The 20,315-nt window shown below is 36.5% G+C and overlaps 1 protein-coding gene across 1 annotated transcript in view; it reads right to left on the bottom strand.

The window, feature by feature from the left end:
- Positions 1-2,735: 2,735 nt before the first annotated feature.
- Positions 2,736-20,315, bottom strand: part of ADAMTS16 (ADAM metallopeptidase with thrombospondin type 1 motif 16) — a 242,995-nt gene continuing 225,415 nt past the window's right edge. Inside the window, exons 22-23 of the mRNA XM_044657869.1 lie at positions 4,269-4,416; positions 2,736-2,851 (exon numbers count right to left, since the gene is read on the bottom strand). Of these exons, the coding sequence (XP_044513804.1) occupies positions 2,736-2,851; positions 4,269-4,416 (264 nt within the window). The remainder of the gene's footprint in view (positions 2,852-4,268; positions 4,417-20,315) is intronic.

Here is a 20,315-nt window from a genome sequence, read left to right as displayed (position 1 = left end):
AAACAAAATCCATGTTAGCAACAGAAGTTAGCTCAATATAAGGTATACATATAAATCATGACACACAAAAATAAGTCCATAATTAAGTGGCTTTGGTAAATTACTTGTATCCTTCTTTGAAAGACCTACGTTAATCAGAAGAGAGGGAGTTTTTAAATAGGCAGCTTGGGAAGAGAGTCCTGGGTCTAGAGTCAGGAAAATCTGATTCCATTCTTAGTCTCTTTCTAGTTGTGTGACCTTACAAAGTCATTAAACCTGTCTCTGCATTAATTTTCTCAACTATAAAATGGGGATATGAATAGCATTTGCTCCCCAAGATTGCTGTGAGGATTGAATGAGCTAATATTTGTAAACTACCTGCTTAGAACTGGGTCTGGAACTTAGTCACTTAAAAAAAATCCTTATCTTCTATCTTAGAATTGTAAATATGAGTTTTAAGGCAAAAGAGCAATCAGAGGTAATTGGGGCTAAGTAACTTGCCCAGGGTCACACAGCTAGGAATTTGTAGTAATTTAACAAATACGTATTCCCTTCTCTTTCCCTTAAAAGGACACGTAAAGGGATGTGCCACTTAGCTCCCAAAGAGGTTCAGTGTCTTCAAGCAAGTATAAGGAGGAAGACTAGTAGAACATATTTATACCTTTAACTTTCAACTCTCTTCAGGGAGGATGATCCACTAGACATACCTCAATAATGATTGCTTTGTATCCCCCTAGATTTTGCCAAATCCAATCTGATATGGACCAGGCAATCATAAGGTCCAGAGTATTAAGAACTGCTGAGCTACTCAGGACCATTTCTGCATTCTAAGGTTGTCTTTGAGGTTCCATGAGAACAAGGGGCATATTCATATTTTCATATTCTCCATATTCATTCAGCTGGTTGGCTCTAATAGGCCTTTGGAGACTGGAAGTGTCTCCACATCTAATTTCTGTTAGAAGTCACCTTTTATTACCTCTTCTCATTACTGAATATGTGAGCAGTTGAGAGTCAGCATCAACTTGCTGGTTTCAAAGCAAACTAATCCATTGATTACATAGGGATGAGAAAGCAGTGTGTTTTAGTAGAGAAGCATTAGGCTTAGAGTTAGAAAGATCTGGGTGCAAATCCAGCTAAAAATGCTCACTACCTGTGTGACCTTTGGTAAGTCACTTAACCTCTATTTAATTCCATTTTCTCATGTGTAAAAAATAAAAGTGGGGAAGCAGTGTTTTCTAAGGCCTCTTCTAGCTTTAAATCTATTACCTTTCATCTTGGGAAATGATGAGACAGTCCAGAGACAAACAATACAATAAAAATTTTATTATAAAATTTCAGAAAACATAAATATTCAGGTGCTCATTACAAGTGGAGCTGCACCATAAGAACATTAACTTTAAGGCAGCACCAATACTGAAATGGAATATGTCAGAAACAGGACAATGTGTGGCTTTTTCGTTCATAAAATGTTGGCATTCATTCTAAATGGGTATTGCAAAAACAAACCAACCCCCAAACCGCCACACATATGAAGCATGATTTAGAAAGTTGGTTATTTAGCAGACAACTATTTTAGTAGTATCATAATTTTTTAATAAAGGACAGCAGGATTTGGGCATAACCAGACATCTAAAAAATGATACAGAACAATTTTTTCTTTCCTTCCTTCTTTCCTTCCTTCCTTCCTTCCTTCCTTCCTTCCTTCCTTCCTTCCTTCCTTCCTTCCTGCTTACTTTTACTACCTTCCTTCCTTTTTTCCTTTCCTTCCCTCCCTCCCTCCCTCCTTACCCTCTTTTTTCTTTTCCTCTCTTTCTCTCTTTTCTGTTACAGCAAAGCATAAAGAAATAAGTTTAAATAGGAAGGGTTCTTTGTAAATAACAGAAAGATATAACACATAAAACAAGAAAACTTTCATTTGGCTCATGAGTCTGAAAGGGAAGGAAGCACCTTTGGAGATATTTCATTTTTCCCCCTTTCCACATCTGGTGCATGAATCAAAATATAGCATCCAGGTTCAAGTGCTTCAAGTATGCTGATGGAACTTTTGATATTGCTCGTCAATGAGGAAGTATTCAGAAAGAGGAACAAACAGACCAACTGCAGGGCTGTTATCTACCAGCAGGTGGAGAGGAGGGACGTGTGGGCCTGAGAGCTTCTGTTCTTATAACATCTACCCCCTTTTAAAAAAAGAAGACTCAAAGAGTTTCAGAACTGAAGAACTGGAAGAGACCACAGAGATCAGCTGGCAGAGGCACTGAATTTGCCTGGTGGTAGATCATTTTAGCTTGTCCTCCTCTTTGTGGATTTTTTTTCTTTTCTTCAGAAAGCACCATTTATACTACAACAAGTTCAACTTGGCCTATTTTTTTTGGCCTTAATTTATTTGAGATTGAAAGAAAAACAACAACATACTCCTTAGCAAAGTTTTGCTCATCCCCTTTAGAAAAGGTTCCTTTTGCTGGCAGTGATGATAGGTTTGACTCTTGCCATAGTACTGCAGAAGGTTGCAGAAGACTTCCATGTTTAAACCATTCGTAATACCATTTGTGTGTGTGTGTGTGTGTGTGTGTGTGTGTGTGTGTGTTCAGGCCCATTAAAAAATAACCCCAAAATCAAAGAACAAAGCCTAGTTTTTCTTCAGATTTCTATCTTATTTGGGCACAGCCCAATTCAGATTGTGCAGCTCTTTTTTTCTTGTGCTGAAAATATATATATATATATATATTTTTTTTTCCCACGTGGGAATCAGTCCTAAATTACAAATTTGATTTCGAACAAGACCTGCAGCATTGCTTGCCGTAAAACTTGTGGTTGCACATTCCGTGCTGGGGCACCAAGTAGCACCAGTTGAAATAATCTTTGCAGAAGGTATCTGAAAAAAGAGGAGAAATCATCATCCTTCATCATCCTCAGTAGATTGTTAGCTTCTCAGGGTCAAGGTCTGCCTTTCTTTTACTTATTTGTATTCCCAGAATTTAGCACAGGGCTTGACACATGTTTATGGTATTGTATCCCCCATGATCTGTTAGCTCCCCAAACATATTACTCATTATGGATAGCAAATAGATGGAAAAGTAAAAGTTATTTTGTCATTACTTAGTGTGGACTTTTGAAACAATGTAGTTCAGAGAACTTCAAAACTTTAGGAGACCTTCATTGGATGTTCTCCAGAAAAGTTTGGAACTTCTCATTCTTCTACCCCCCCCCCAATAAATCTATCCACCCTCTCATCCACCTAGATAATACTTCCTCTGTTAACTGAATCTCACTTTTAAAAATCATCTGATTTAGCCAAACCATTCATTGTCCTCTAGTTAAGTTCCTTCTTAGAAAACAGATAGCTTTTTGGTCTCTCCAAATATTTTAGATGTTTGGTGCTGTAAAACAGCAAAATCTGGGATATTACAGCAAGTAGAACTGAGTAAGGTTGGCTTTTGTATAAGCTGGGAAGAAATACATAGGCTCCAACCAATTTTTTATGCGAGATATTTGTCACATCTATTGCCTTCTTAGTGGCAATACAGTGATATTAGGAAGAAGGTATTTTTCAGAGAGACAAACTGGATGCTATTTAATTGGGTTAGTTTAATTTAATTATGGAAGACTAGGGGCAGGATTGGGAATGAAAAGAAGCATAGGTCCTTATCAAGACTTCCTCCACATGTATCCCCACCAGATATATCCCCAAATGATAGCTCATAAACCCCACTTCTCATTGGATCTGCAACTGCCAAGAATTAATCTACTGCTATTAGCCATAATATACATAGTTATCCATCATACTTTTGGTCATGTCATTCCTCTGCTCAAAAATCTTCAATGGCATCCCATTTACTATTAAAAATGTACTAATTCATTACATTTCATATAATTTCTTTCCAGAAAAGACTATTTATTATGCTTTTCTTGCTCTGTCTCTCAGGTTTGCAGTAGTTCCTTTTTCCTAGAATAATTTCTCCTTCCTTATTCATTTATAAATGTATCCTTCCTTTATATCCCAAATTAAATAATGCCTACTCTTCCAAAGAGCCCTGATCCCTCAGTTGGTCATAAACTTGATATCTTCAGACTTCATAGAGCCCTTTGCATTTCTTGCATGCATTTCTTATGAATTATCTTGTTTTATAGTTATACTCTAATTCAAATAAATATAAACTCCATGAGATCAGGGACATCATGTTTTATCTAAATTTTGTGTTCTTCCCTATCACCTTCTATTAATATACTGCAGATTATATGCTTAGCAGTTGTTTAAATTTAAACATGGAAGCACTGTCAGCTACACTTACCTTTCTTTTCTGGTATAGGGCAGAAGTGGGTATTGCAGGCTAGGGAGCTGATAGGTTTCTGCTGTGGAAAGCATCCTGTAGCTGGCCGGCCACCTGCTAGGCACTGGACTGAACGTGTTTGAACTCCACCTCCACAAGTTGCTGTGCACTGGAAAAAAAAAAGAAAAAGTATAAAGAGACATTGTGTGGTATGGTATGGGGTTTGTGTGTGTGTGTGTGAGTGTGTGTTAGATACATCAGCATTTTAAGCTTTGCAAGTAGTGAGCTAGATCCTGAAAAAACAAACAAACAAAAAACAATAGCATCTATAATGAGGGAGAAAGGCAAGTGGTCAGCACTCACAATTAGGCACAAAGACCTGGATTAAAATAGTTTTCTTTTTTTCTTTTTGGCCCTCAGGAATTAGTCTGATATAGTGGAAAGAATATTAATTTGAGTCAGAGAACCTAGGTTCAAACCTTGCCTCTAGCACTTACTATCTGTGTGTTGTTAGTTAAATCACTTAATTTCCCTGATCTTCAATTTCCTCATATACAAACAGAGGGAATTGCATTAGATGATTTCTGAAATCCCTTTTAGTTCTAGAATGATGCTTATATATTTACTGCTAACTGGAAGACTGAATTTGTTGTAATAAAGCAAAAATGATGTACCTATATTTTCATATTCACTTTGGAGATACAATAAGGGAATAGAGGGAAGGTGAATTTATATGAAGAACCTGAAGTATTTTAAGGAAAGTACAGAAAATTAATCATTTTATATTCATTAGCATATTTTCTTCCTAAATTCCTACCAGATGCTAGAATGAATAAGAGAATGTTTTTAGATATGTGAGGGTGATAGAGTTTCCCTTTTCACATCCCAAAACTCCTTATTCTCTCTCTCTTCTCTTCCTTATGTCATTCTTGAAGTCCTTTTTTCTTTTCTTTTTCTCTTCTTTCTCTTTGGTTTCCTTTCAAGATGTTTTAGTCAAAAAAGGTCAGAGATAGTAATGTTGGAATAACTCCTATGTCAGTGATGGTGAACCTATGGCATGGGTGCCAAAGATGGCATGCAGAGAGTATTCTCTGTGGGCATGCACCACCCACTCCCCCTCAGAGTTCATTACTAGAAAGGCAGAGGGATTTGAGTGGAGCTGCTTCCTCCCCCTCTCCACAGTGCCTGAGGACATTTTTTCCACATCCCCCACCCCTCCACCTAGCAGACCATTGGGAACACACAGTGGGTAAGGTAGGTGGCTCATAGGTGGCAGAGCTGGAGGGGAGTAGAATGCTTGGGTCACTCCCCTCCCTGTCTCTATATTCACTGAAGACATTCATCACTTCAATCACTCCTTCACCCACGAGCCCAACGGGAGTGCTTCCTCCCTCTCCTGTGTGAGATAAAGGGAGGGGTTGTGCTTGGCACTCATTGAAGGGAGGGGCACATGGTCTGGTGGGGCAGGCATGGTACTTGGTCTGAGGGGTGGAGTGGGGGCAAGGCCTGGCACTCCATCTTCAAAGGGTTCACCATCACTGTCCTGTCATTAATGAAACTGCTTACAAGTCAGGCTACTAATGGTTGATCTGTCCTTCCTGAGTCATTTTTCAGGACAAACATGGGCTAAACCCTGAAGTAGATGAAGTTTGCCTTCTCTTTCCCTTCTTTTCTCAAAGGTTGAAATATTCCTCTCATTGCACCTCCCCATTGGCTCTCAAAAAATAATTCCTCTGTTTATGAGATCCCTCATATATGGATCCACTGAAAATGAATTACCTTTTTTCAAGAATTAAGACATTTCACAGTATGAAAATGAGAATAAACATGGAGACAATTTATCTTCCACTGAAATTTAAGTAAACAAAAAGATATAATAAACAAAAAAGAGGGATCACTATCCCTATCCCCAAATTTTTATCTTGAGGGCAAGATGGCATTTTATAATATTATTCTCAATAATTTTCTTAAAATATTATCTGTAAATTCTATAATAATTTCACAATATCCTATTATAAGACTGTAATATCATGTCAATTTTCAGTTTATAACATAAATAGCATACCTATGGAACAATGCCATAATTTTTGACAACAATTAAAAACCTTAGACATAACATTCATGTATTTATGACTTGGGAAAGGATTAATTAGATACTTATGGACAGCTAGGTGGCAAGTAGACAGAGTGCCAATCCTGGAGTCAGAAAGATTCATCTTTGTGAGTTCAAATCTGGTGTCAGACATTACCATTACCACCCTAGACAAGTTTTAACCTGTTTGCCTAAGTTTCTTGTCTGTAAAATGAAATTGAGAAAGAAATGGGAAACCACTCTAGTACCTATGCAATAAACCCTCAAGTGGAGTCTAATGTGCAGGACTTAAAAAAAAAAAAAAGATTAGACAACAATAATTAGATCCTTTCCTAGTTTACCAAAATCACATATCAACTTGTGGCTAGGGCAAAAATCACTGAATATTGAACACAATACTGAGGCTCAAATCGTATAATGTCTCTAAGAGCATGTAGTATTTATTTTTATCTTACAAAATGAAAAATCAGTTAAACAAATATTAATCTCAAGTCATAGTTTCAGTGCTGAAAGTAACATCAGAGGTTTTTTAGCCTAAATCTTACCCAGAATTTGAAATGAAATCCATATCCCCAATAAATAGTTAACCAGACTCTACCTGAAGACCTTTTATGATAGGGAATTAATGAGCTCCAGGAAGTGCATTTTATTTTATTGTTTGAGAGCTATAATTATTAGGACGTTTTTCCCTTATGTTGAATGTAAAGCTATTCTTCTGTAGTTTCTTTTCACTGGTCTGGTATAACCAAATAGAATAAGTCTAACTTCTTTTTCTACATGATAACTCAAATATTTTAAAGATTCTAGATCTCTGAATATGCATATTTCTTTCCATCAGTCCTCATATACTATGCTTTTGAGTCCCTCCATTATTATGGTCACCTTCCTAGACAGGCACTAGCTTCTCAACATCTTCCATATTCAATTATTCATATGGCTAATTTTTTGAACATACCACTTACATCTGTTGAGTATCTATTGTAGACATACCACTATTAAAAAAGAAACCTTTGAGAACATACTGCATACAGCAAGACAAGATGCACATACATCAAGCAATTGAAGTTTCTCTATTCCTTATGCTGGGTTTGAAGAAAAATGTAGACCAGAATTTATGGCAAAAAGGAATATGGAATGCTAAAACTGAATATGCTACTTCACTAAAATATTTGAAAATATTCATATTTGTAGATAGCTTTGAAAAATGCTTTAGTAAATAATTTTTCTCTCTCAGAAATTCCATTTAAAATCTCCCTAGACAATATAAAATACTTGGGAATCTATCTGCCAAGACAAACATAGGAATTATATAAACACAACTACAAAATGCTTTCTACACAATTAAAACTAGATCTAAACAACTGGAAAAACATTAATTGCTCATGGGTAGGACAAGCTAACATAATAAAAATGACAATCCTACCCAAATTTATTTACTTATTTAGTGTCATACCTATCAAACTACCAAGAAACTTTTTTATTGAATCAGAAAAAAACTATAACAAAGTTCATTTGGAAGAACAAAAGATCAAGAATATCAAGGGAAATAATGAAAAAAAATATGAAAGAAGGTGGCCTACCAATACCATATCTTAAACTTAAGGCAGTAGTCATCAAAACAATATGGTACTGGCGAAGAGACAGAAGGGAGGATCAGTGGAATAGACTTGGGGTGAGTGACCTCAGCAAGACAGATAAACCCAAAGATCCCAGCTTTTGGGACAAAAATCCACTATTTAATGAAAACTGCTGGGAAAACTGGAAAACAGTATTGGAGAGATTAGATTTAGATCAGCATTTTACACCCTACATCAAGATAAATTCATAAAAGGTAAATGACTTGAATATAAAGAAGGAAACCATAAGTAATTTATGTGAACATAGAATAGTACACTTGTTAGATCTTTGGGAAAAGAAGAATTTTAAGACCAAGCAAGAGTTAGAAAAAATTACAAAATGTAAAATAAATAATTTTGATTACATTATATAAAAAAGGTTTTGTACAATCAAAGCCAATGCAACCAAAATTAGTGGGGGAGGAACAAATTGGGGAAAAACTTTATAACAAAAACCTCTGACAAAGGTCTAATTACTCAAATTTATAAGGAGCTAAAACAATTGTACAAAAAAATCATGCCATTCCCCAACTGATAAATGGGTAAGGGGCATGAATAGGCAATTTTCAGATAAAGAAATCGAAACTATCAATAAGAACATGAAAAAGTGTTCTAAATCTCGTATAATTAGACAACTGAAAATGAAAACAACTCTGAGGCACCACCTCACACTTAGAAGATTGGCTAACATGACTGCAAAGGAAAGTAATAAATATTGGAGGGGATGTGGCAAAATTGAGACAGTAATGCATTGCTGGTGAAGCTGTGAATTGATCCAACCATTCTGGATGGCAATTTGGAACTATGCCCAAAGAGTGCTAAAAGACTGCCTGCCCTTTGATCCAGCCATACCACTGCTGGGTTTATACCCCAAAGAGGTAATAGGGAAAAAGACTTATGCAAAAATATTTATAGTTGCGCTCTGTATAGTGGCAAAAAATTGGAAAATGAGGGGATGCCCTTCAATTGATGCTGAACAAATTGTGGTATCTGTTGGTGATGGAATACTATTGTGCTCAAAGGAATAATGAACTGGAGGAATTCCATGTGAACTGGAATGACCTCCAGGAATTGATGTAGGATGAAAGGAGCAGAACCAAGAGAACATTATACACAGAGATGGATACATTGTGGTACAATCGAATGCAATGGACTTCTCTACTAGCAGCAATGCAATGATCAAGGACAATTCTGAGGGACTTATGAGAAAGAACACTATTCACATTCAGAGGAAGAACTGTGGCAGTCGAAACATAGAAGAAAAACAACTGCTTGATCACATGGTTTGATGGAGATATGATTGGGGATATTGACTCTAAATGAGTACTGTTACAATTAAAATGGATATAGAAGGATGTAAATAGACATATTAATATTTTAATTAAAGCCATCTTGGTAAAATATAAGAAGGCCACACACCTGCTATTATTTAATTCAAATTGCCCACCATCCCTTCTCCCACCTTGCTGCCTCCTACGAAAAAGAGAGCATCCCAATCAAGTCCTCTCTATTTAAGCTACATTTTACCTTGGCTCATATCACCATGTAAGACAGGAAACCCGTTGAATCATGGGAAATGTAGTTTCCAAGTCCCCTAAATGTCCACAGGAAGTTTATGTCATATATTTAAATATTTAAGGCTCAAATAAACCCCAAATTTCAACACAGCACCCTAATGCAAATATCAATAATATGGAAATAGGTCTTTATTAATGACACATGTAAAACCCAGTGGAACTGCTTGTTGGTTATAGGAGGGAGTGGGAGGAGGGGAGGGAAAGAACATGAATCATGTAACCATGGAAAAATATTCTAAATTAATCAAATAAAAAATTTCAAATTAAAATAGATAATTTTTCTCCCTGTCTCTGTCTCTGTCTCTGTCCCTCCCTCTCTCCCCTTTCCTCTCTGAGATGTTAAATGTGTTCTAGACAATCCCATGGTATTGTTCTCTGCTAGAAAAAGTCCAAAAGGTCCAGGATGATTTCAGGGTACTCCGAATTCAAAGAAAGGATATGATATTGGTTATCAGCATGAAAAGAGGTTGAATAATGACCCTCCTGCAAAAGAAAAGTTTGAGGAGAGTAGTGGCAGGTGCGGAAAATGGTGATGCCTGGCAATGAGTACAGAATTCTGTCTCAGTAGGGGCAGCAATTATATGCAGATGTTTTATATAAAGTTTAGCAGCAGGATATTACAAGTGATGTTCTGACTGCCTAACTGAAACTCTGTTGAAGCAAGTTCCTGAAGTCAGCATGGTCATGAAAACTAGAAGCACTCTAAGACTTGGCATGTCAACTTGACCTGTGGTAGTAATTAAGCAACCTTGGGTTCTAACTTATATATATGAATATTTGGCTTACTGGCCAGTTTAATTAGTTAATAATAGGTTTTCTTATGAAAGAGTTAACTACCAAACTGGTTGCCTATTGTGTACTTGAAACATCCTCATCAAAATGCTTCTTTCCTCTATGCAAAAATATTAGGCTATCACAGAAGTTATAGGGATTCAGATTAATCCCAAACCATGTCCAGGGTCCTGAAAAGGCTCATACTTCAGAGGTACTATCCCATTTGCTTGTAGAATCAAAATAGCTTATTGAATAACTTGAGGTCAGGTTGGATATCCCAGAGTAATTACAGGGCCTCCAAGGCTAAATAGATCTACGTTCCAAATTAGAGAATCCAAAATAATCCCCATTCCACTCTCCATCCCAAGAAGATTCAAGTCTACTCAAGATCCAAGACTCTTTGGATAGATTAGAACTGAATACAAATATTAAGGGAGACAACTAAATGATTTACAAAGTTCATTGTGTCATCATACATCTCAAACTGTCTAATTGTGGGTACCCCAGGATTCTTTCCTGAGCCCCTTTTTTTCTTCTTTCTTCCACTCTCTAACTTGGGAATCTCATCAGTTCCCAATGATTTAATTTAAATCTTGGTACATCTATTCCTTTTAGATCTATCTATCCAGCAACAGTCTCTTTTCTGAATTGCAGGATCATCACCAACTGTCTATTGTCCATGTCCAACTTGATGTCTCATAGCAAAGTGTCCAAAACAAAACTCATTAATTTTCACTCCAATCTTATCCTTCTTTCAAGCTTCCCTATTACTGTTGAGCATACTACTATTCTTTTAATCTCTGAGGTTGTCATTTCTCAATGTTATTCCTGCCTTCTCATTCTTTCTTAGCTCACATATCCACTTAGTCACCAAAGGCTCTCATGTCTACTCCTAAAAATCTGTCTCATTTTCCCCTTTTCTTTCCCCACATAGCTACCACTCTATTTCAGCCCCTCATCACCTTTCCCTTATACTATTATCGTAGCCTTCTATTTTGTCTCCCTTCAATGTTCTATGCTATGTAATCCCTCTTTTCGTTCTGCTGCCAAACTGATTTTCCTCAATTGCATGTCTGACCACCCTACTTCCATTCTCAATAAACCTCAATGGCCCCCATCATCTTTTTTTTTTAAAAAACCTTACCTTACTTTTTAGAATCTATTCTGTGTGTTGGTTCCAAGGCAGAAGAGTGGTAAGGACCAGGCAACAGGGGTTAAGTGACTTGTCTAGGGTCACACAGCTGGGAAGCATCTAAGGCCAGATTTGAATCCGGGACCTCCCATCTCTGGGCCTGGCTCTCAATCCACTGAACCACCTACCTGCCCTCCCCACATCATTTCAAGGAGGAAATATGGACAATTATGTTTGGCTTTAAAGTTCTTTGCTATCAATAAATTAATAAAGCATTTATCAAGCTCCTACTCTGTGCTCAGAACTTTGCTAGGTGATGGGAACAAGTAAAAAGAATAAAACAATCCCCACTTAGGATGAGCTTGTGTTTTCTGACTTGAACCCACCTTTTTAGACTTGTTACAAATTCTTGCCCTTCATATACTCTACAATACAGTCGATCTGGCCTTATTTTTCCTCATAAATTTAACTTAATTTTTGATTCCAAGTACCTACCTTGGAAATGAGGTGTTTGGACTGCCCACCTCTTCCTAGAATTTTAGTGGACTTGTTTGGATACATGGATTTCTTTTGTAGAGATTATTTTAGCACATTTAACAAGCTTTGTCTCCACTCTCAGCATTGTATGCTTTCGAATTGGAGAAAGAGAACATATTAATGAAAGTGAACACCTGTGATGGCAAACCATACACTCTTCTGTATATGACTGCTCAATCAAACAATAGAGGATGCAATGCAAAGAGTAGAGGAAGCTAGAAATACACAGAGAAAAAAAAGGACACACTTAGCAATCAGTATATCCAAGAAAACTATAAACAGTCGAGCCAGAATTATGTAAATTATTTTAAGATAATAGGATCTGCTCCAAAAATGTTTAAAATGTAAGCAATTAAAGCAGTACCTGCAAAAAGATAGCAAGCTTGATTTTCTTTTGGATAGTCTGATACATAATGGTGAAATAAAACTTTTTAAACAGAGGGTATAAAAATGGTATGAAAATTGTGTTATGGTATATGAGTAGTAACACTCCTTGCCAAAAATTACAGGAACATGTTGCCAGAATCCCATAGTATTGAGTGACCTTGAGCAGGGCTCCAGGGCTCTCTTCCTGAAACCATAGCCAAGGGGCAATAAACTCTGCTTTCCACTGTTCCACCACTTTCCCTACCCCAGAGGGGGCTTTTAATCTAGGAATTCACAAGTCCTCCCTCTTCTGACTGAGTGACAAACACAAGATCAATGTTGGCTATGCCTTCTTTGTGGGGAGTGAGAATCTGTAAACCGACAAGCTGAGAGCATTTTTATTTTTCCTCTTTGGGCTGAAGGATAGTCAGGCGCACTGGATATTGAAATCCAGCACCTTGGGACTTCAGCTGATAAGTATGGTATGTCTCTAATGTTTCTGCTAGGGTTTTTTTTTCTTCCCTCCCCTCTTGACTTTCTAACAAAGCTCAGCAAAATTCCTCAGTAAGTTAGTCTTAAAATATGACTGTAAGCAACCAGAGAAAATTAATTGTGTGGGCATGTGAATGCCTAATTTCCAAATTATCAGGGTCAAATACAATTGATCCAGCTGTTTTCCATCAAATATTCCTTATTTCTATATATTCTAGTCTAATCATAATTCTGAAAAATGATAGAGGCCTGGCTCCATTTTTTGCATGCATGTTTTAGACATTTTTTCAAGGTCATACTATGCACATGGGCATCCTGGATCATGCTAAGTATATTTCCTTAAACAACCTCCTATCCCCTATTAAAAAATAAAAAAACCCACAATATTAATTTCATCAAAACTTATTAGGTTTAACATTTTAGTTGGAAATTCTGAAAATATCGTTTGTTTCTTTATATTCATCAAGATGAGAGGAAGAGTACCAAAGTGGTTGGGGGCAAGTATTTGTAAGGGTGAAAAAGGGGTTTTGTGGGTTCAATATATTGAACTATTATCAATCCTCAATTAAGAATAATCTCAAGTCAAAATTGACTTTTATGGAAGTTTCTTAATAGAAGTTCAGGAAGATTCAGTCTTTAAACTCAACTTATGGAACAGTCTCAGTCATGAACCAGTAAAGCTCCCTCAAATTTCCTCTGTCAAACCAGAAGCAGCCTCACTCACTCAACTCCCTCTTTTAAAGGGGTCACATATGTGTCATTTCCAGTGACTTCCCCTAGCCTACATGTCCAATCACAATAGACACTTTCTCATAGAAAGCATAGGCGGTTGGTTGATTCTGATTCGTTACTCACTCTAGTACAGGTGGGTTAGGACCTCCCAGAATTGGAAGGTGCTCTCACCTTTGGTGATTAAATCTAAAGATGGGCAGTGTAGACTTAATCTAATTATCACACATTGTAGTTAGAAAGACCTAGGTTCAAACCTAACTTGCCTCTCAAACATATCAGCTGTGTAATCAGGGGGCAAGTCACTTAACTCTTCAGAATCCCAGGCAAGTCTCTAAGATTCTGAGTGAGATGCAGATCTCCATCCATTCCGGGAAGTTTCTACCCTAGGAGTTTTCCACATAGACGAAATCCCAGGAATCACATGTATACACACTTAAATAGGGATTGGGGGAAGGGGGGAATAAAAATCCAAAGAGCATTTCGACAAGGAGGAAAATAAAATTTTGAAAAAATTAATTTAAATTTCATGTATTGAAAATATTCATACCTCAAATTTAATAACTTTTGTTGAGGTTTAAAAATACAGCAAGTTATTTAGTATCATAATTTTCTTAGTTTATCAATGATTTAACCAGATAGTAAAAAAAAAAATTAATGGTAGAGTTCTAGACATATTTCTCAAATTCCTCCAGTAAATCAACAGGGATTTTATGAGAGGGACAGTAAAATTCAAACTTAAATAGTTTTCACTTCCATATTTGTTTGTTTTTAATTTTAACCCAAGAATTATCAAGAATGTTTTCAATCTTTAGATTATGAAAAAATTATGCTTATTTAAAAGTAACCAGGGCTTATTTGACTACAAATATAATCTTGAACTGAACTGAGGAAATCACAAGGAGTAGTATTGCTAGAAATGTTTTGAATGTGATTTTTACCAGAGACTATAAGGTTGATTTACAAAGAACAACAATAATTTAGGTAATTTGCATAAAGTCTCCTTGCTTTGGCCTTACTCTGGATATTGTCCCTATTACCTAAAAAGCAGTACAGTTTATTTATGTTTGCCTGGCTAATGGTAGATCCCCGCTCATAACAATTAATTATGATAAAACCAGAATAAGAAGGTCAATATCTGACAAATATCAAAATCTTAACAAATTGGCTAATATTAATGTTCAATATACATTTCACAACACAATTCCCCCCTCTGCCCCCTGGCCCCTTCTCTTGGGTTTGGTTAGTTTGTTTCTACCCAAAGATCAATTTTTTTTTTAATCTACTGGAAGCTTGTTTAATATCCTGAAGATCTTTTTGACAAGGCTTATTTTTAAAAGCTTGTCAGGAAATAGAATTTCTGGTGCTCTCAATTTGTAAGTTCTTGTTGAAGAAGTACCCTGTTGCAGAGGTTGCTGCCTTAGCCTGAATATACTGGTTTGCATGTTCTGAGAGACGGGTCACAACTTCACTTGGGTCCAATTTAGTGACTACTGGTAAATGGTGGTGAGACTTGTTTGTGCTCTAAAGGACCTTTCTTGGAACAGTCACTGCAGCTACTGAGATCTTTTGGTACATTATAGCAGGGCTTTTGGTTTGCTGGGAAGAGATTTTCTCAATGTTCAGTTGAACACTGCTTGGCTCATTTCATACAGGGCTGAAATAGTTTACAGTTAGAACCCGAGAGACTACTTTCCAAGACTTCATATAATCAGAGAAATTAGAAGTGGAAAAAGCCCAATACATTATCCAGGACATGATTCTTCCCTGTGGTTCAGCAATTAGTGGGTTTTTTCCTCCCAATCCCATTTTAAATGACCTTGCTGATGCTAACTGAGCTTCCTTCATTTACCTGGGGAGTCTATTTTTCCTGATATTCACCCAACTCAGTAACATCTGCTGATTTCGTTAACTTAACTCCCAACTCATCTAATTTAAGATATTTAGTACAACCAGATTGCCAAACATTAAAAAACTGAAAAAAAGTATCATATGTCGTCTCTTTTTATGTTCCCTTTCAGTAGCAATTTGCATGAATTTATAATGATTACGAACCCATATTTAACTTGGTTAAATGAAACAGATCATTATGTCTAGCTGCAGGTAGAAAGAAAAAAAAGGGAAGCAAATGGTTTGAAAAGTTAGTTACAGAGTAGAAATGGCTATTTTCTTTTATTCTGCCACAAGTCTTCATGTGGAGGTAAATGGCAGTCTGATTTTTAATCTGGCAGCCATCTAGGTGGTGTGGAACTGAAGTCAGGCATTCCCAATTTCAAATCTAGACACACACACATAAAAAGCTGTGTGACACTGGGCGAGTCATTTAGACTTTGTTTACTTCAGTTTCTGTAAACTGGGGATAATAGTAACCATTACTTCCTAGGCTTGTTGTGTGGAAGAATCAGATAATATTTGTAAGGCACTTTGCAAACTTAAAGCATTATATAAATGATAACTATCATTATAGCTTTAATGTTGCTACTGTGCGTTGTTTTTTTAACATACCAATGTCCATAATTTAGAAATATATTTCTGCTTATTCTGTATAAAGGGAAAACTTAATTTGCTATTCTAACAAGATAAATACAAAATATTTTATAGAGAATCCACTGATTTCTCCACACATAGTTTAAGCCCTTCTTTACCTCTCTCTTTCTTCAGTGATACACCCCAATTGTGAGTGTATTTTTTCATCCTTTGGCTTTTCTGCCTTAACCACTGCTTTTCCCATTGAAGTCACTTGACTAAAGCTTCAAATTGATACCTTTAAAAGCATCATGAGTGGAAATATTTGGTAAAATTTTTCATTTTCCTGTAGCCATGGACCCTGTTACACTTGCCAGTTATACTTCCTTTTCCCATTTTCCTACTGATCAGATATTCTTTGCCTGAGCCTGAAGTGAGAATTCACAAATCCCAAAAGCTTTATCCAGGGCAAACACTTTCATTTCTGTAAATTGGGGTCTTATTGCAATGTCAGCTTTATTCCCTGCTGATTCACAGCCCAAAGCGAAGCTTAGATCCATGGGGCATACTGTCATCAGTGGCATTCATTTATGCCCCAAGATCAGCACGCTAATTCTTGTTCTTCTCTCAAACACTCAGAACTCCCTTGAGATTGTCATTGAGAGTTGAACCCGTGCTGTACTATCGGAGTCAGGTGACAAGAAAGAATTTGTCATAGTTACAAAGAGGTTAGCTTTTTAGGGTACACAGGCAACCAATACAGTGGAAAACCAAATGGCTCATCTACGACATGGCTCTTTCCGATGCAAATCTAGAAGATTACTGAGTGAACTTGTGCCTAGTCATGGTGAAGAATGTCTGGAATGACAGTGCTCCTCACACTGCTCAGACTGTGATTTCACACCCCTGTTTTCGTCATGCTGATTCATTCAGACAATCCAACAGGTGTTTGCACTTAGCCAGTCATAACCAAACCAAATTAGTATGTGAACCATCTGAATCTCTGCCCACATGATTTAAGTTAGTCCTAACTCAGGGGTCCCCCACTGAAAGAGATGATGAATAAAGTTCTTAAGTCAATAGAAATCTCATGAACTAAATCAGAGAAATGGAGATTTTTAAACTGTTACAAGAATAAGCCTCTTGAGTGCAAAGGGCGGGTGGGCAGACAGCCATTACATCTTGACAATTTTCCACAGCCCTGGAAAGCCAGCTATCTCACAAAAGTGCTTATGGCATACATATCACTTTGGATTCTTATACCACAATAATTTATGATCTTGAAGAACTATAAAACACCCGGTAAATGAACAGTACTTGCCAGAAAGCTTATAGTCCCCATATGATAAAAATGACTTATCAGACAACTGATTGAGTATCTTTAGTCTTTTGAAAGCTGTGAAGATATATTTTCCTTTTTTTCCCCCTTTTTGCTAAAATGCCAAGAATGGTTTAAATTAAATACGAATAGACTTCTTTTTCTCTTTGCAAATTCCCCCAAAGTCTCTTCATGAGTTTTTTCCTGGGAAGCAATGGGTATTCCAAGACAATGTACAGTATAGTAACTCTACTTTATTAGCCTTAGCCTTAATGTCTCAGCTGGTAGATCCTGTAAACAATTATGTTCCACACAAGAAGGAGACCAAATCAAGGAAACTACACAGGAAAAGTTCCTGCCTATTTGGTGCTCTTTGTCTTACAGTGCAAGAAATACTTTACAAGACATAAAAGCTCTAATTGCCCTTCCTCAAATTTAGACTGTATCAAAAAGATAGTATGATTAAAATATATCTTATGCTTCTTAATGAAAAACACACAGCAACTTTAATGATCAAGTTCCTCGAAGATGGACCTGCAAGGCATTTATAGGCATTGTATATAATTATTCAGTAGCAATATTTTTGTTCTCCTTCAGAGATTTATAAAATGCTTTTTTCTAATGTGCTTGCAGATTAAATCAAAATGTTTTGGCAGATAAAAAAGAGACAAATGCCACAATGGCATTACATCTGGGTTGCCTTGGTTTTTGATGAGCTTAACATTTTACCAAGACAATATGACTAGATTTATCTGAAGATTAAATGAAATATAGGTATTTTTCAGACAGGATTTGGATATTATGAGTTCTTCATGGTTCAGTAATTTTAGAAAATACAATGACTGGGTTTGAGAATTACTAATAGTCAAAAGGACAATTCCAAGTAAGCAGTTTCTTTAAAAAATGTTTTAATATTAGGGTTGGGTTGTGGTTCAGTGAAAAACCAAGATTCTGAGTTTGTGGAGTTTACTAATTTATTCTAGTTTTCTTTTAAAAATTTGAGCCTTTGGATTAATTAGTAGGACCTATGGACAATAGATATGAATAAGAAGTGCTGGTTCATGATACCTTTCCTTTATCATAAGACTAGGGAGCCAGAAGTAGAGTGAATAGAATGAGGGGCCAGTAGTCATCTCTTCTACTCTCCCAAAAGCAGGGAAAAATAGTCTCTGAGGAAAGATACTCCATTTATCAGCTGAACAGAGAAAGCTGATTCAATTCCTTTATCACTTCATGTGGCAAGTAGAGCCAAATAGTAGTAGTCAGTCATAACACACATAGAATCTGATGACTCAGGAAAAAAAAATTCAGCTTCCTGGAATTTTGGCAACCCTTTTCGACACGCAATGGCCATTCTGTTACCTTTCCAAAGATGACTGGGCAGCCTTAAATTATTTCCTACATGGAAAATTATTTCCCAGGTGGAATTTTAATGCTTACAAAATATTAAATCCTTAATAAAAATTCAACCTAAGTGAAAATCAGTTACTAGTTTCCATAGTGCATGTGATGCAGCTCCCTGACCGGGAAGTGAACCATGGACAACTATTTATTAGCTTGTTAAACCACATTCCAGCCACTTTTTGTGTTTTTTTTCCCTCTCTTTTCCAATCCGATAAACATGCTCAATAGCATACCTTGGATTTAAAAAACCCCCCAAAAGTTATTTTGGTATAGTGTCTGTACTGAAAAACAGTAATTTGAAATGGGGATTTAAGTTGTAAATCAATAACATGACTTTATATGTGTATCTATATACATAGATACACATACATATATAAACATATATATAGAGAGAGTGAGCATGTTTAAGATTGTCTTTCTGGAAAGGATGTTCTTAACAGTGATGGCTGTACATTTGTGGGAGACTTTTCAGAGAGGATGAGTTCCCTATGGACAGTGAGGCTTGAATTCTCATTAGTTTATCTTGTTTAATTTTTTTTTTTTTTGTATTGAGAACTAACAAACCTTGAATGAAGTCTAATTCCTTATTTCTTAGTTTGTACTAGGTATCCAAATTCAGGCCAAGTGGAGAATGAATCTGGACCTATAGGGAGTTCTGCCCTCTGCTATGCAAAATAACTAGCAGAATTGGCAGCTAGGGGTGGAAAAGAGTTGCTGAAAGGATAAAGAGGGATAGCACATTTCCTGCCAACATCCTATATATTATTATATAAGGCATTCTGGCTTATGGAGATTTTCACCCTACCTTTACTACTTCCTAGATAGGTGAATTTGGGCAAGCCATTGATTCATTTTATCTGTACTTCAGGTTCCTGAACTTAAATTGAGGATGCTACCCTGGATGATCTCCAAAGTTGCTTCTGATTATTAATTACATTCTTTTACTCCCTGACTTCTTTCCTGCCATGATCTCTCTTTGTCTTTTGTTGCTATATACACTACTGGCCACTCATATGCTCAGGAGTTGACCCTTGGAAGGTAGCACAGATGCAAATGATGAGATATTCTTCCATTTTCACATAATGGGAAACATGCTGCATAGCATACAGTGGTGGCATATCAAGCATAATTAGCGTGATGAGAAAATTCTAGAATCATCAAAGTTGAAAGGGAAAAAAAAGGTCCTTATAGGTCATTTGGTTCCACCCTCTCAATCTGAAGATGAGAAAACTGAGACTCAGAAAAGTGAAGTGATTTGTATATGTTCATGTACATAAATAGGACCACAGTTGGGACTAGGGTAGCATCTTCTGGTCCATAGATAAGTACTATTTGTACTACTACATTGTTCCAGTGTTTGAGAAGAACAAATTTCAGTATTAGACTTCTATTATACTCCTTTGGAGAAAAAAAAATGAGATCCTTCCTCAAAAGGGAGAAAACCTGACCAAATATTCTTTGCAATAAACTAACTTTGGAAAGTGAAGTCTCCAAATTGTAGATCAATATAGGAAAATGTTTTACCATTTAATTAACACTGTCTCTTAGGTGACATTACTGAAAGT

The sequence above is a fragment of the Gracilinanus agilis genome, chromosome 1, assembly GCF_016433145.1.
Source record: "Gracilinanus agilis isolate LMUSP501 chromosome 1, AgileGrace, whole genome shotgun sequence".
Lineage (NCBI taxonomy): Eukaryota > Metazoa > Chordata > Mammalia > Didelphimorphia > Didelphidae > Gracilinanus > Gracilinanus agilis.
This window is presented reverse-complemented; position numbering and strand designations above follow the sequence as displayed.